At 36.6% G+C, this 15144-nt stretch overlaps 1 protein-coding gene across 1 annotated transcript in view; it reads right to left on the bottom strand.

The window, feature by feature from the left end:
* The window catches only part of LOC102135358 (ankyrin repeat domain-containing protein 18A), a 69971-nt gene that overhangs the window by 10373 nt on the left and 44454 nt on the right, over positions 1–15144 (bottom strand). The window contains 4 exon segments of the mRNA XM_074015796.1: positions 489–700; positions 1607–1888; positions 10273–10402; positions 12650–12759. Coding sequence (XP_073871897.1) covers positions 489–700; positions 1607–1888; positions 10273–10402; positions 12650–12759 — 734 coding nt within the window.

Genomic DNA, 15144 nt, shown 5'->3' with positions numbered 1-15144 from the left:
AACACTAAAGATCACAATCAATAACAGTCCCTGCCTCAGCGCCAGGATGTGCCCAGAGTAGCAGTACCACTCGACACTTTGGGTTTAGGTTATGATCTACCAAAAAATAAATTAAACTCATTAATATTTCTATTTAGGGAAATTCTGACAAGTAATTTTATAACAAGATCACTTAATTAATTATAAAGCTTCAAAAACAGTGAAAAAACCCAACAGATCAGGTTAACTACATGAGACTTTTCAGGGGAAAAAAGCCATACAAAAGCAAAAAAAAAAAAAAAAAAAAAGAGAGAGAGAATAGAGACAGCAACTATCCTTGATGAACATTTTAAAGGTAAGATTACTTACTAACATTATTTTCCAAAATTACATTATCAGATTAGCATTCACTTCCTACTGATCTCCTGAAGTCATGTCACTAAAAATTATGCTTGCAAAACAAATTAATGAGTTTAATTCGTTTTCTATGAGTGTATGTTTTGACTTACTTCATTATTTTTTTTGACATGGAATTGTTAGCTTTCAATGTTGCTGCAAAGGCTTCCTTATATTCTTCTAATTCGGTTGTAACCTCTTCATAAGCAGTTTTCATTTCGGAGAATTTACATTCCACATCTTTAAGTGTGAGTTCCTTCATATTTAGTGAAGCCGTATTATCCTTGTTTAACTGCTCTAATTGTTTTTCATACTGTGCTTGTTCCTAAAACAAATGAAAGAATACACTTTTAAAACAATTATTACCTAATTACCATGTTTGTGGTCTTTCATTTTGAGTCAGTGATTCAAAGAGCAATTTTTAATACATTAAAAAAAGAAGCTGAAACTTAACATATTTATCAGCAATATCAACAAAACTAATAACTGAATTCAGAATTAAGTCTAATTTAAATAAATTTGAAATAATAATTATGTCAGTATTAATGTAATCTAGTCATATAAAAATAATAGAATCCATTTATAATTTAAAAAAGTGAACAATGAACAACATAGCTTAAGACCAATTCAAAAGTATCACATAATTTCTAAATCACAGTTTTCTCTTATGCCAACTGGTCTTAATATTGAAATGACTCTATAGTGAGAATCATTACTTTTTTTTTTTTTTTTTTTGAGACGGAGTCTCGCTCTGTCGCCCAGGCTGGAGTGCAGTGGCCAGATCTCAGCTCACTGCAAGCTCCGCCTCCCGGGTTCACGCCATTCTCCTGCCTCAGCCTCCCGAGTAGCTGGGACCACAGGCGCCGCCACCTCGCCCGGCTAATTTTTTGTGTTTTTAGTAGAGACGGGGTTTCGCCGTGTTAGCCAGGATGGTCTCGATCTCCTGACCTTGTGATCCGCCCGTCTCGGCCTCCCAAAGTGCTGGGATTACAGGCTTGAGCCACCGCGCCCGGCCGAGAATCATTACTTTGAAAGATGAATTTTGTTATAAAAATAATGGAAATTTAAATATTTAAAAGAAAAAAGATGCCACTTTTTTTCTAGAACCCTACAAAGGAAATTGCTGTAAGAGAGGCAGAGGAAACACAATATATACATATCCAAAATATAATTTGCAGTGAAACAAATGAAAGCACATTACAGATAAACTTACCTGACTTTAAAAACTAACCTGTAAATGGATTTCTTCTAATTTTTCTATTATCTGCATTGTCTTTTCATCTAGCTCCGATTTATATTCTTGTGCTTTACCAAGTTCTACCATATTGTTTTCCATATGTGTCTTAAGAGTTAATACTTCTTCTTCCAACATCTTTTTATCCTCCTCAAGTTTTTCACATTTCTCTTGTATTTTTCTCATAGATAAAAACTCTTGTTGAAGAACTTGATTGTCTTTAGCCAAATTGACACATTTTGAAGATACAGCTTCCTTCTCGGCCATAAGATCATCAAACTGCATGAATAAAATAATAGAGCTTGATAGGGAAGTAGGCTGCGAATAATCTAATACAAAACCAATAGCAAATTTTGAAATGCATTTACTTGCAATAACATGTTATCAATAATGTAGCACAGTCTTCAAATGTGAACCCTTAAATTACTCAGAATTTTAAGAGCGAAGTTAAAGCTACCATGAGTCACAAAAATACACGCTCTACTATCATCATCTTTGCCACAGAACATCTGCGCTTGATCTTTTTATTTTCCCGATGATTCGTTTTTGTTCCTCCTGAAACGGCACTGAGTGGTCTCTTAGTGAAAAGTGTCCAACCCCTTCCCTCATGGCCACTCCCCAAAATTTGTCAAAAAAAGTTTCAGAGCTATCACATTGAGTTATTTAGGCCAAAGTGATCTCTTAGTGAAAAGTGTCCAACCCCTTCCCTCATGGCCACTCCCCAAAATTTGTCAAAAAAAGTTTCAGAGCTATCACATTGAGTTATTTAGGCCAAAGTGATCTCTTAGTGAAAAGTGTCCAACCTCTTCCCTCATGGCCACTCCCCAAAATTTGTCAAAAAAAGTTTCAGAGCTATCACATTGTTATTTAGGCCAAAGTCAATAAATGGCTCTCAGAATAAGACTTTGAAAATAATATAATACTCTAGGCTAGGCCTGGTGACTTGTGCCTGTAATCCCAGCACTTTAGGAGGCTGTGGCAGAAAGATCACTGGAGGCCAGGAATTTGAGATCAGCCAGAGCAACACAGTGAGACACTCATCTCCACAAAAAAATTTTAAAAAATTAGCCAGGCATGGTGGCTCAGGCCTGTAGACCCAGCTAGTTGGGAGCCTGAGGCAAAAGGATGGCTTGTACTCAGAGTTCAGGGCTGCAGTGAATTATGAACACATCTCTGCACTTCTGCCTGGATGACAGACAAAGACCATATCTCAAAAAACCACAAAATAATGAATCCTGAAAATAAGGATTCTGATGCCATAAGGCTTTTCCTAAACTGCAAATATTTCATGCTAATTTGAATTGCATTTTAAGAAGTAATGATTCTTGGGGTAAAGGCCATAGAATACGGCACCTAGAAATAAATCCACATATTTACAGCCAACTGATTTTGGACTAAGGTGCCAAGAACATACATTAGGGAAAGGACACCCCCTTCAAATGAAAGGCACTGGGAAAACTATCCATATGGAGAATGACACTAGCTTCCTATCTAACACTATATAGCGAAATAAACTCAGAATCAATTGAAGACTGAAATGTAAGGCCCAAAATTATCAAACTACTATAAGTAAACATAGGGAAAATGCTTCAGGACATTAGTCTGCACAAAGATTTGTATGGGTAAGACATCAGAAGCACAGGCAAAAAACAAACGATAGACAAACAGTACTACAACTGAGCGAAGTGAAAACCTATAGAATGGAAGAAAATATTTTCAAGTTTTTCATCTAATAAAAGACAAATATCCAAAATAAACAAGGAACTCAAATACCCTGAGAGTAAAAACAATAAACTGAGTTCAAAATTGGGCAAAAGATGTGGTTAGATATTTCTTCTTTTTTAAGAAAAAAAAAAAGAAATACAAATGGCCAATAAATACATTTAAAAATGTTCAGTGTCATTAATCATTAGGGAATCAAACCTACAATGTGATATAATCTTGCTCCATTTAGAATAATTGGCTATCAAGGAAAAGACAAAAAAAAAATAACAAACGCTGGTGAGGTTTCAGAGAACAGTAAACTCTTACATGGTGTTGGTGGGAAGGTAAATTAGTGAAGCCACTTAGAAAACAACATGAGGTTTTCTCAAAAAACTAATAATGGAACTGTCAAGGGATCCAGCAACCCCACTACTGGGTATTCAGGCAATAGAAAAGAAGACAATAGATCGAAAGGATACCTGTCCTCATAAGTTTATTGTAGCACTATTCACAACAGCTAATGTATAAAATCAACCTTCATGTCCATCAACAAATGAATGGACAAAAAATTGTGGTACACATGCAAATGGAATATTATACACCATATAAAAAATGAAATCCTTTTATTTGTGGCCATGTGGATCAGTCTGGAGTATGTTACGTTAAGTGCAGACACAGAAAGATAAATACTGTACATTCGCACTCATGTGTAGGAGCTAAAGAAAAATTGAGGGCTGGGTAACACGGCTGATGCCTGTAATTTCCTAGCACTTTGAAAGACCAAGGCAGGAGAATCACTGGAGACCAAAAGCTCCAGAGCAGCCTGAGTAACACAGAGAGACATCTCTACACAGTGAAAAATCAGACAGGTGCAATGGTGCATGTCCACAATCCCAGCTGCTCAGGAGGCTGAGGTGGGAGGATCACATGAGCCCAAGAGTTTGAGGCTGCAGTGAGCTATGATCAAATCACTGTCTCTGGTCTGGGTGACTACAGTTGCCTGGAGAGCAGAGGACACTAGCAAGACCATGTCTCTTAACAACAGCAAAAAAGCACACAGAAGTAGAGGAGGGGAGTCTGGTTAATGGATACAAAATCACAGTTAGATAAGAGGAATAAGTTCTGGTGGTCTGTGGCATTGTAGGGTGAATGTGGTTAACTATGATTTATTTATATTTTTAAAAAGCTAGAAGATTTTGAAAGTTCACAATTCAATGAAAAATGGTTGAAGTAGTAAATATGCTAGTTGGCTTGATCTTTACACACTATACTCCCGTATCAAAGTGTCACTTTATAGCCCATAATTATGTATATACTTGTCAATTAAAACAAAAGAGAAGCTATATTCATCCCACTAAAAGAACAGAATATGGGCCATCCTTACTGACTTCCTTCTAATGAATAGAATGCAGTAAAAGGGATACCATGTGGCTTCCCTATCTCAGACTGCTTTCCCTTCAAACTCAGCCCCCAGATTGTGAGAGAGATCAGACCACAGAGACAGCCTGGGAGTGCCAGTGTCAGTGTTCATGCTGCCTGCCCCAAGCAAGGTTCCAGCCAATGGCCAGCATCAACCATCAAACGCATGGGTGAGCAAAGCTTCAGATGATTCCATTTCCCCAAGTGATCAGCTGTTCCTAGGGAAGCTGAGGGGAGCAGAGACAAGCTGTCTTGGCCAACCTTTTTCCAAACCACAGGTTGATGAACAAAATTAATGTTTTTCTGTTAAGCTAAAAATCTCTGGGTAATTGTTAGAAAAATACGTTTTAAAAAGAGACAACAGGAAACGTAACTTATGCAGCAGAAAAGAGTCTCCTTTAAAGTAGGATCTAATAAATGTTGAGATTAATTTATTGATGACAAACATTATTGAGAAGCAGCAGATAACCAGGAGAGAGACATAAGCAGATGAAGAGGAACTTTTCCTAAAACTCCTTTCAATTACGAACTCTGATAACAAGGCAAGGGTGTCTCCTTACAATTTCCCCTCAACTCATGAAATAAGACTGCGAAGCAAGAAGACATATGATTTGAAAAACAACTAGAAATACTTGGTTACATAACCAAAATCAGACATTTACCTGATTTCAATTAATGAAAATTCTAAAAGAAGCAGCTTTGAGTATTTATTAATCAATCTAGTATTCAATTTTCATTTTCCTTTTTCTCAATGAGGCAATAAGAACATTATGGAATGATTTTTAGTCTTCACAGAAGTAATATAAACATAGTGTGCTTTGAGTGTTAAGACATCAAATGCAGTTTCTCCTTTACTCCAGGCTTGTTTGTATGGAGAAGTTAAGATCGTCTGCTCTCTATGTTACACCACAATGCTTCTCTATAGCACAAAACTCGCCTCTGAAATTTTGAAATTCAAAATACTAATCTACTATTTGTCTCTGATAAATTGCCTGAACATTACCTGATTTTTAACTGCTGCACTCCTAAAACTTTTTCTTGGAATGAGCTAAACTTTTTATTCCAAGAATCGTCCACTGAGCTGGAAAGCAGAGCTGTGCATCTCTGTTTCAGGAAAAGGAGGTTTATGCAGGAAACTGTGGTTTCTGAGAATGCAAGATCTGCACCAAAAAAAGGATTAGCCACAGTGCTACTCAAGAGAACCAGCTACCACATGGCAAGAGGATCTGCGAACTGGAAGATGATGACTTCACTTGGTTTCCACTGAGGAAAGCTGGCAGCTCAGACTTAAACTTCTCCTTCCTGGATGGTAAACATCTGTGGATGATTCTATGAATTATAATGAGTTAGCAAAACATAATGCACTAAATAGTAGACTATGTCAGCAGATCCTGTGACCAAAATTTACTGAAAATGAAACTATAGAGGGAGGCACTGGATAAGAGACTGAAGGTTTGAATGAAGAAAAAAAGAAATAAAGTGTGTCTTGTAAGCCTGACTTGCCATCATGTCTTAGAGTAAGTAAGGTATAAGCTGGCCACAGACGTCTTTAAGACACAAAAGGTGAAGTAAATATTCCACTACATTTAACTTTTATTATGATATAAGACAACTGGTAACATGCAACATGCTTGGAAAAAATCTTCTCATTAAATTCGATTTGGTCCTGGTTTAAGAATAGACATAAACAAGCTAAGAATTGATAATCTAAAAATAAACTTGCACATTTACAGTCAACTGATTTTATACAAGGTTAACAAAAAAATAGAATGGGAAAAGAATAGTTTTCAACAAATGGTGTTGGAACAACTGGGTATGCATGTGAAAAATATATATATAAAGTTGGATTCTCACCAAATACCATATTTAAAAATTAACCCAAAATAAAACAGTTAATTGTAACAGCTAAAACTATAAAACTCTCAGAAGAAAATATTGATATTAATCTTTGTGACTGCATTTGGCAGTGTTTTCTTAGCTATGACTCCAAAGGAAAAATGGATTCAATGGACTTCAAAATTGAAAACCGCTATGCCTGAGAAGATAGTATCAAGAAGTGAAAACGTAAGACACTGAGTAGAAGAAAGTATTTGAAAAGCATATATCTGATAAGGGACTTACATATATAGGATATATAAAAAATGCTTGCAATTCGTAAATAACAAGATAACTCAATTTAAAAAATGGGCAAAGATTTTGAATAGATATTTCTGCAAAGAAGACATAAAGATGGATAATAAGCACATTAATAGATGCTTAATGTAATTAGTCATTAGGAAAATGTAAATCACAACCAACTTGTGGTATCACTTCACCCCACAGGATGAAACCTTCGTTCAATAAAAAAGACAAAATAAGTGTTAGGAAAAATGCAAAGAAATTAAAACCCTTATCCAATGCTGCTGGGAAGGTAAAGGGGTGTGGCCACTTTGGAAAACAAACTGGCAGCTCCTTAAAAGGTTAAGCAAGAAGTTACCATATGACTCAGAAATTCGAGTCATAAGCATATGCTCCAGAAAAATAAAAACATATGTAAGCACAAAAACTTATACATAAATGTTTACAGCAGCATTATTAATAAGAGTCAAAAAGTGGAAAGAACCCAAGGTCCATCACCTCATGAATGGATACATAAAATGTTTGATTTATCCATACAATGGAATATTACTCAGGAGAATCTCCAACCGGGCCCACAAGTGTCTACACCGGACAAAACATCTGGTGTAGATAAGGGAACCTGCACAGGGTTTTGCCTGGACATGCCAGCAGCGGACCAGAGGCCCACATGCACTGGGGGGTTGGTGTGGAGCCACCAGGAGTTCATGCCTTATGCAGAGGAGGAGCCTGGCCTCTTCAGCTCATGTGTGCTGGTCCTGGTATTCAATTGTGAGGTGGAAATCTGATTGCAGGACCCTTCTCTTTGCTGAGAGCTTTCACTTAATAAATTCTGTCCTCCTCACCCTTCAGTGTGTCCACGTGCTTAATTTTTCCTGATCATGAGAGAAGAACCCAGATTTAGCTGAATTAAGGAGCAAAAACCCTGCATCAATACCTGCTATAGCACAGATGCATCATGAAAAATTATGCTGAGTGAAATAAGCCAGTCACAGTAGACCACTTGCTTTTTATTTCAGAGGCTTATAGGCAAATCTATACAAAGAAGGTGGGTGGTTACCTAGGGCTGAGGGAGGAACAGAAAACTAGTGAATATGGCTAAATGATATGGGGTTTGTTTTTAGGGTGATGAAAATGTTCTAAAATTGATTGTAATGATGACTGCATAACTCTGAAAATACTAAAGTCAATGAATTGTATATTTTAAATGAGTGAACTGCATGGTGTGTTAATTATTTCTCAATAAACTTGTTACACCCTGAAGTTTATTTGGTACTAGCGATCTGGAGACATGGGCTGCTTAGTTTCAGACCACTGGCCAGGGTTCAAGACATAAGAGAATCAACAGCATGTCTTTTGTATAGAAATATATATATATATTTCTATTATATATATTATATATATTTATTTCTATTCTATTATATATATTATATATATTATATATAATATATTCTATTATATATATTATATATATTATATATAATATATTCTATTATATATATTATATATAATATATTCTATTATATATATTATATATATATTTTGTATAGAAATATATATATTTCTATATATAAATGGTGAGGACAGAATTTATTAAGTGAAATGAAAGCTCTCAGTAAAGAAATATATACATTAAAGTATCCTTTTTATTAGCATCAAGTCTGTAAAATTAAATGAAAAATCTTTCACCGCTTAAAGCACTGAGAGATTTATATTGAGGAGAAAGACCTTGTATTCTTTTGCCCCAATTTCTATCTAAAGGGTCTGGGAATCACACCCTTCAAACTATCAAATCTCATCAGACAGGTTTTATTAACTCTTATGACGTGGCTTACTTTCTAACGTGATTCTGGTACAGCATCACAGAGAGAAGAAGCTGAAAAAAATCAAAGTATTTTACCCCCAGATATATATATTTTTGACATATTTTGAAATGGCTGTTGCAGGACCAAGAAATTGAAATGGCCGTACAAAGCTGTCTTCTGTGGGGGAAACTGCATCTGTAAGAAGTCTTCATTAATGTAGCCCAATCTCTCCCCTTCTAGGTCTTCCCAGATCTAGGGAAGATTAACTAAGAGCCTGATGCATTTAAAGTCTGAAAAGATATTTTTACCCTCTATTTTCTCTGAGGGCTGCCAGCTATGAGGCTTTGTCTACATAATAAGAACCTTAACCTCCGTAACCACCTTATCTTAATTAAGGCCTTCCTTTCTACCTATTTCCAGTTTTAGACAACAGATTTTCTTTACCAATTGTCACCTAAAGAATCCCCAAAACCCACCTATGACTTGTTAGCCCCTCCTTTTTGATGTCCCACTTTTAGGCTGAGCCAGTGTCTGCCTTCCTCATATTGATTTATGATTTTCCCTACACCTTCTGTCTGCTGGAAATGTACAAAACCAAACTGTAATCTGACTGTCTCATGAAACATTCTCAAGAGCTCTTTTTTTTTTTTTTTTTTTTTTTGAGACGGAGTCTGGCTCTGTCGCCCAGGCTGGAGTGCAGTGGCTGGATCTCAGCTCACTGCAAGCTCCGCCTCCCGGGTTCACGCCATTCTCCTGCCTCAGCCTCCCGAGTAGCTGGGACTACAGGCGCCTGCCACCTCGCCCGGCTAGTTTTTTGTATTTTTTAGTAGAGACGGGGTTTCACCATGTTAGCCAGGATGGTCTCGATCTCCTGACCTCGTGATCCACCCGTCTCGGCCTCCCAAAGTGCTGGGATTACAGGCTTGAGCCACCGCACCCGGCCAAGAGCTCTTGAGATTCAGTAATCCAGGGCCACTGTCACCATATTGGCTCAGAATAAACTTCCTTAAACATATTTTGGTAGAATTTGGGTTTTTCCAGCACTAATATTTCCCCAAATTACATGAGTTTTAATCCCCAATCTGATTTAAAATTACCTTATATTGGAATATAAATTATTCTATTATAAAGATACATGTATTTGTATGTTCATTGCAGCACTATTCACAATAGCAAAGACATGGAATCAACCCAGACGTCCATCAATGATAGACTGGATAAAAAAAATGTGGTATATATATACATCATGGAATACTATGGAGCCATACAAATGGATGAGATCATGCTCCTTGCAGGGACATGGATGAACTCGAAGCTGTTATCCTCAGCAAACTAACACAGGAACAAAAAACCAAACACTGCATCTTCTCACTTATAAGTAGGAGCTGAATGATGAGAACACATAGACTTGGGGAGGGGAACAACAAACACTGGGGCCTGTTAGGGTCAGGAGGGAGAGCATCAAGATTAATAGCTAACACCTGCAGGGCTTAATATCTAGGTAATGGATTGATAGGTGCAGCAAACCATCATGGCACACGTTTACCTATGTAACAAACCTGCACGTCTCACACATGTAACCTAGACCTTAAGATAAAATAATTATTTTTTAAAAATTACCTTCTGTTTTAGCTTCTTAAACAGAATATCCATTTTCAGTTGATCTGTATTTAAGTCTCCATGGCAACTGAAGTCTTCATTTCCAAATACATTTAACATATTTATTGTCATTTCTAGGCATTTCTTATATCTGCAGAAATGTACAGATTTAGTAAGTCAATTATTTGTAAAAGTAAATAATAATTGTTTAAACAGATATTATGTTATGGCATATCAAAGAAACAAAGCTATAAACTGTGCTCCTCTCAGTTTCAACTGAACATAGTTTGAAAGCATTCTATATGAAATTATAATCTTAGATAAATAATATGCAGAACAATTTTATGGCATATATAGCAGGTAAAGTGATATTATAGCCATACAGTTTTGTATTTTTTTTGAGATGGAATTTCACTCTTGTTGCTCAGGCTGAAGTGCAATGGCATGATCTCGGCTCACTGCAACTTCTGCTTCCCGGTTTCAAGCGATTCTTCTGTCTCAGCCTCCCAAGTAGCTGGGATTACAGGCATGTGCTACCATGCCTGGCTCATTTTGTATTTTTAGTACAGATGGGGTTTCACCATGTTGGTCGGCTGGTTTTGAACTCCTGACCTCAAATGATCTACCTGCCTCAGCCTTCCAAATTGCTGGGATTACAGACCTGAGCCACGACACCTGGCCTAACCATACAGTTTTTTAATAAATAAACTATTCATATCCATTTTGGTATGCTAAGATAAAATGACCTATTAGTAAACATAAACCATAACCCAGAGATGAGTAACCAAGATAAAAAATGTAAAACACATATATGTTTGAAAAAGACACAAAAATACATTTTGATACCCGTTGACCACAGTTTATAAGAAGAAAAAAAAGTACACACAAAAAGCATCAAGGAGATCATTCAATGTAGAGAAAGAGAAGTAAGGAAACATCTTTAATATCTGAGTTGAGAAAAAGAAAACAGGCAGTTTTAGAAAAAAGGAAAGGTGGAGACAGATATGTGATGATTTAAAGACCTTGAAGAAGAGATCTAGAGATCTTTACTGACATAATGTCAACAAAATGAAAGAGATACAAAACAATGTAGAGAAAGGCAATGACAGAAAAATGTTGATTAGGATCAGAGAACCAACTTAAGTGCTCAGTAAATAAATAGAAAAGTAGCTGTGTTCAGGGCTTCAAAGACACATTCCATTTTTTAAAAATAATCTGTTATCAAAATATGAATGCCCATTTTACTCTTTTTCTTTAGGTTATACATATATTTATATATACATAATATTTATTTCTATAAAACAGAAGTTTAGTAAGATGTATACTTCATGTATACAAGGGAGGTACCCATGTAAAATGAGTAAATTTCCGTATGTTTTATATCTAAAAGAAAAAGAAAGAAGCAGAAACAAAATACAAGCTATATATCAAGATAAATTTTGATGTTAAAGAATGATACGAATAGGTCTTTAAAAAATTTGAATGCAGAAGAGAAGAATACTACGAAAGGAAGAAAACATGACCAAATACAGCAAAAATATCTTCAGAAATAAAAATTCAAACTAGATAATGAAGAGTGCACTTGACATTACATGTCCAAAGCGTTGTCATTATTGTTTTCAAAACCATTAAACAATACGTCGCCAAGTGTAGTGGCTCATGCCAACTTTGGGAGGCCAAGGCAGGTGGATCATGAGATCAGGATTTCGAAACCAGCCTGACCAACATGGGGAAACACCGTCTCTACTAAAAACACAAAAATTCGCCAAGGGGGGTGGTGCACTCCTATAATCACAGCTACTCAGGAGGCTGAGGCAGGAGAATCACTTGAACCCAGGAGGTGGAGGTTGCAGTGAGCCAAGATCATGTCATTGCACTCCAGCTTGGCTGACAGAGCCAGACTCTGTCTCAAAAAATAAATAAATAAATAAATAAATGAATAAATAAATAAATAAATAAAAATAATTGTAACATTTTGGCATTCAAAAACAATTTCAGATTGTGTTGTTTCTTTTTTTCACATTTTTTAATATAAATTTTTTTCATCCCAACCTCACCCCAGCATCTCATCTGACTTCCGCCCCCTGTTTCTCCCCTTCCATTGGACTCTGTGACACATGATCTCATCCAGAGATCTATTTTTCACCACTTATTGTGTTTTTATGTTGAAATTTGATTTTTTAATAATTCCAACAAAAAAGTCCAAGGGGTCATGGGCTCCTGCTCGTATGCCTATAAAGTTGTGCTGTGCTGTCAGTTTCTGAAATGCATTTTGAAATAGAATTCGTTCATGAAAATGCTGATATAAAATAAATTTGTGTCTAGGTTTTAGTCAAATAAAGATAGAATTAAACCAATTAATAAATGGTTAAAATGTTCTTCAATATGAAAACCATACCCGGTTGTCTCTTCTTCTAATTCATGATTTTTCTTTCTTATTTGATCCACATTATACTCCAGTGATATTAACTCAAAAAGTTTCCCGAATTCTTCACGTTTTCCTTCAGGCTTGAAAAAAAGTGTTTAAAATTATTTTTATAAAATCTAGAGACCTTCTTCTATCTTAAAAATATTATTTCTCATAAGTTGATGAGTAATATGTATTTAGGCAGGTGTATAAAATGCATTTTATAAACCTGATGCCAAGAAGGACAGATTTCAAAACCAGCCATTTTCTTAAAACAGCTAAAAATGATTCACACTTCCATCATTATCTTTTCTGAAGTTTAAATTACCAAAAATGTTTGTTAAAAATGAGAGTTTTTGCACATGAAATACTAAGGGTTAGTGAAATAAATTAAGAGTACTTATATTTACATTTTAGTTTTTAAAGATGCTCTAGAAACATTGTCATTAATAGTTTAAGGTATTCCAAGTTAAATTACATCTTATTAAGATGATTTTTAGAAAACTCTTATCTAGTTCCCATTACATTTTTGATCCTCATCTATCTTCAGGCTGAGCTAAGTACTGTCATTCTCTGTACGTATTCACCTGTAGGTTTAAGGTGTCTTTTAACCATTTCTCTTCAAACGAAGTTTATTTTTTCTATAATAAACAAATAATAACTTTTGTCTACTATTTGTGGCTTTTCTATTATCCTGTTTCTCCCCTTCCATTGGACTCTATGACACATGGTCTCATCCAGAGATCTATTTTTCATCACTTTTTGTACTGAAACTTGAGATAAACCAGTGTACGGCTCTTTAGAGCAAAACCTAGATGACAGACATCTGGGTTGCTTGGCAAAGGTCATGTGTAATTCTGAGTTATGAACCTGTCACAATTTAATTAATTGTTCTGCCTCTGTATCCTTGCTTTTGTACCACTGTAACTGTAAGCCTGCTTCAAGCTAGCCCACCCCCTTTTTGAAGTGTGTATAAAAGTCAAGTGCTGTCTTTGTTCTGGGCCCAGTTTGTCAGATGTTGAGTCTGCTGGGTCTGAGTGCACTCAATAAAGACATCCTCCTGTATACACCCCAAGGTCTCTCTCTGGTCCTCCTGATTCCTTAACAGCACGATCTCCACTCACCACAACCTCCACCTCCCGGGTTCAAGCGATTATCCTTCTCAGCCTCCCGAGCAGTTGGGATTACAGATGCCCACTACCTTGCCCAGCTAATTGTTTGTAGTTTTAGTAGAGATGGGGTTTCATGATGTTGGCCAGGCTGGCCTTGAACTCCTGACCTCATGATCCGCCCACCTCGGCCACCCAAAGTGCTGGGATTACAGGCATGAGCCACCACGCCCAGCTGCTACTCCTCTTTTTACACTCTCTCAGAACTCCTAAAATCTCAAAATGTTAACTCAGATTCCCTAATATACATTTCCAGCTCTGACCTTTTTACTGAGGACTCTTCCTTCTAGTACACATATTGTAGACAATGTTGCCAACCACACACTCATATATTGCTACTCGGTGCAGATTAGTTTAGTAGATAGTGAATCTTGTCTATTTTATGTTGATTCTTATTGATGTTACTTTGAGTATAGTGTTATTTTCTAATCTTGAAGGGGAACTGTCTCACCCTTAGGATATTGACCAGTATACTCTTTTCTTTTCTCTTTTTCTTTCCTTTCCTTTCTTTCTTTCATCTCTCTCTTTCTTTTCTTCTCCCTTCCTTCCTTCCTTCCTTCCCTCCCTCCCTCCCTCTTTCTCTCTCTCTCTCTCTCCTTTCTGTCTTTCTTTCTTTTCTTTCTGTTTTTTGGACCAGGGTACTTTGTCCTTTTTTTCTTTTTCTTTTTTTTTGAGATGGAGTCACACTCTGTCATCCAGGCTGGGGGGCAGTGGTGCCACCTCTGCTCACTGCAACTTCCACCTCCTGGGTTCAAGTGATTCTCCTGCCTCAGCCTCCCAAGTAGCTGGGACTACAGTTGCACACCACCACGCCCAGCTAATTTTTGTATTTTTTAGTAGAGACAGGGTTTCACCATGTTGGCCAGGCTGTTCTTGTACTTCTGACCTCAGGTAACCCACCCACCTCAGCCTCCCAAAGTGTTGGGATTATAGGCGTCAGCCATGGTGCCCAGCCCTTTTTTTCTTTTATAATGAAAACCTTCCCATGAGAATCAGATTATCAATTGTTTGCCTTTGCTTTCTTTTAAAGAATGTCCTTTTCCATAGAGATAGGGCATGATGAACATCTTGTTCTAAAGTTTCTTTTGGGGGACACTCAACTATATCATTGGGAAGCTCCAGTCAAGTACAGATCTCCCTTCTTCCTAATCGAGATTCTTCATCTCAAAATGGTGTCCACCAAATGTCTTATCCAGGTAGTCTCTTGCTTAGGAACTCATGAAATAAGCACCTTCAGGAGAAGTTAGAGGCTATTGATTGAGATGGTTTAAAGCTGTCCCTTATTATATGTTTTACTCCCAAGGCAGACATCAAGTG

Source organism: Macaca fascicularis, chromosome 15 (assembly GCF_037993035.2).
Source record: "Macaca fascicularis isolate 582-1 chromosome 15, T2T-MFA8v1.1".
NCBI classification, from domain to species: Eukaryota; Metazoa; Chordata; class Mammalia; order Primates; family Cercopithecidae; genus Macaca; species Macaca fascicularis.
The sequence above is the reverse complement of the archived record's forward strand: the minus strand, read 5'-3'. Positions and strand labels throughout refer to the sequence as shown.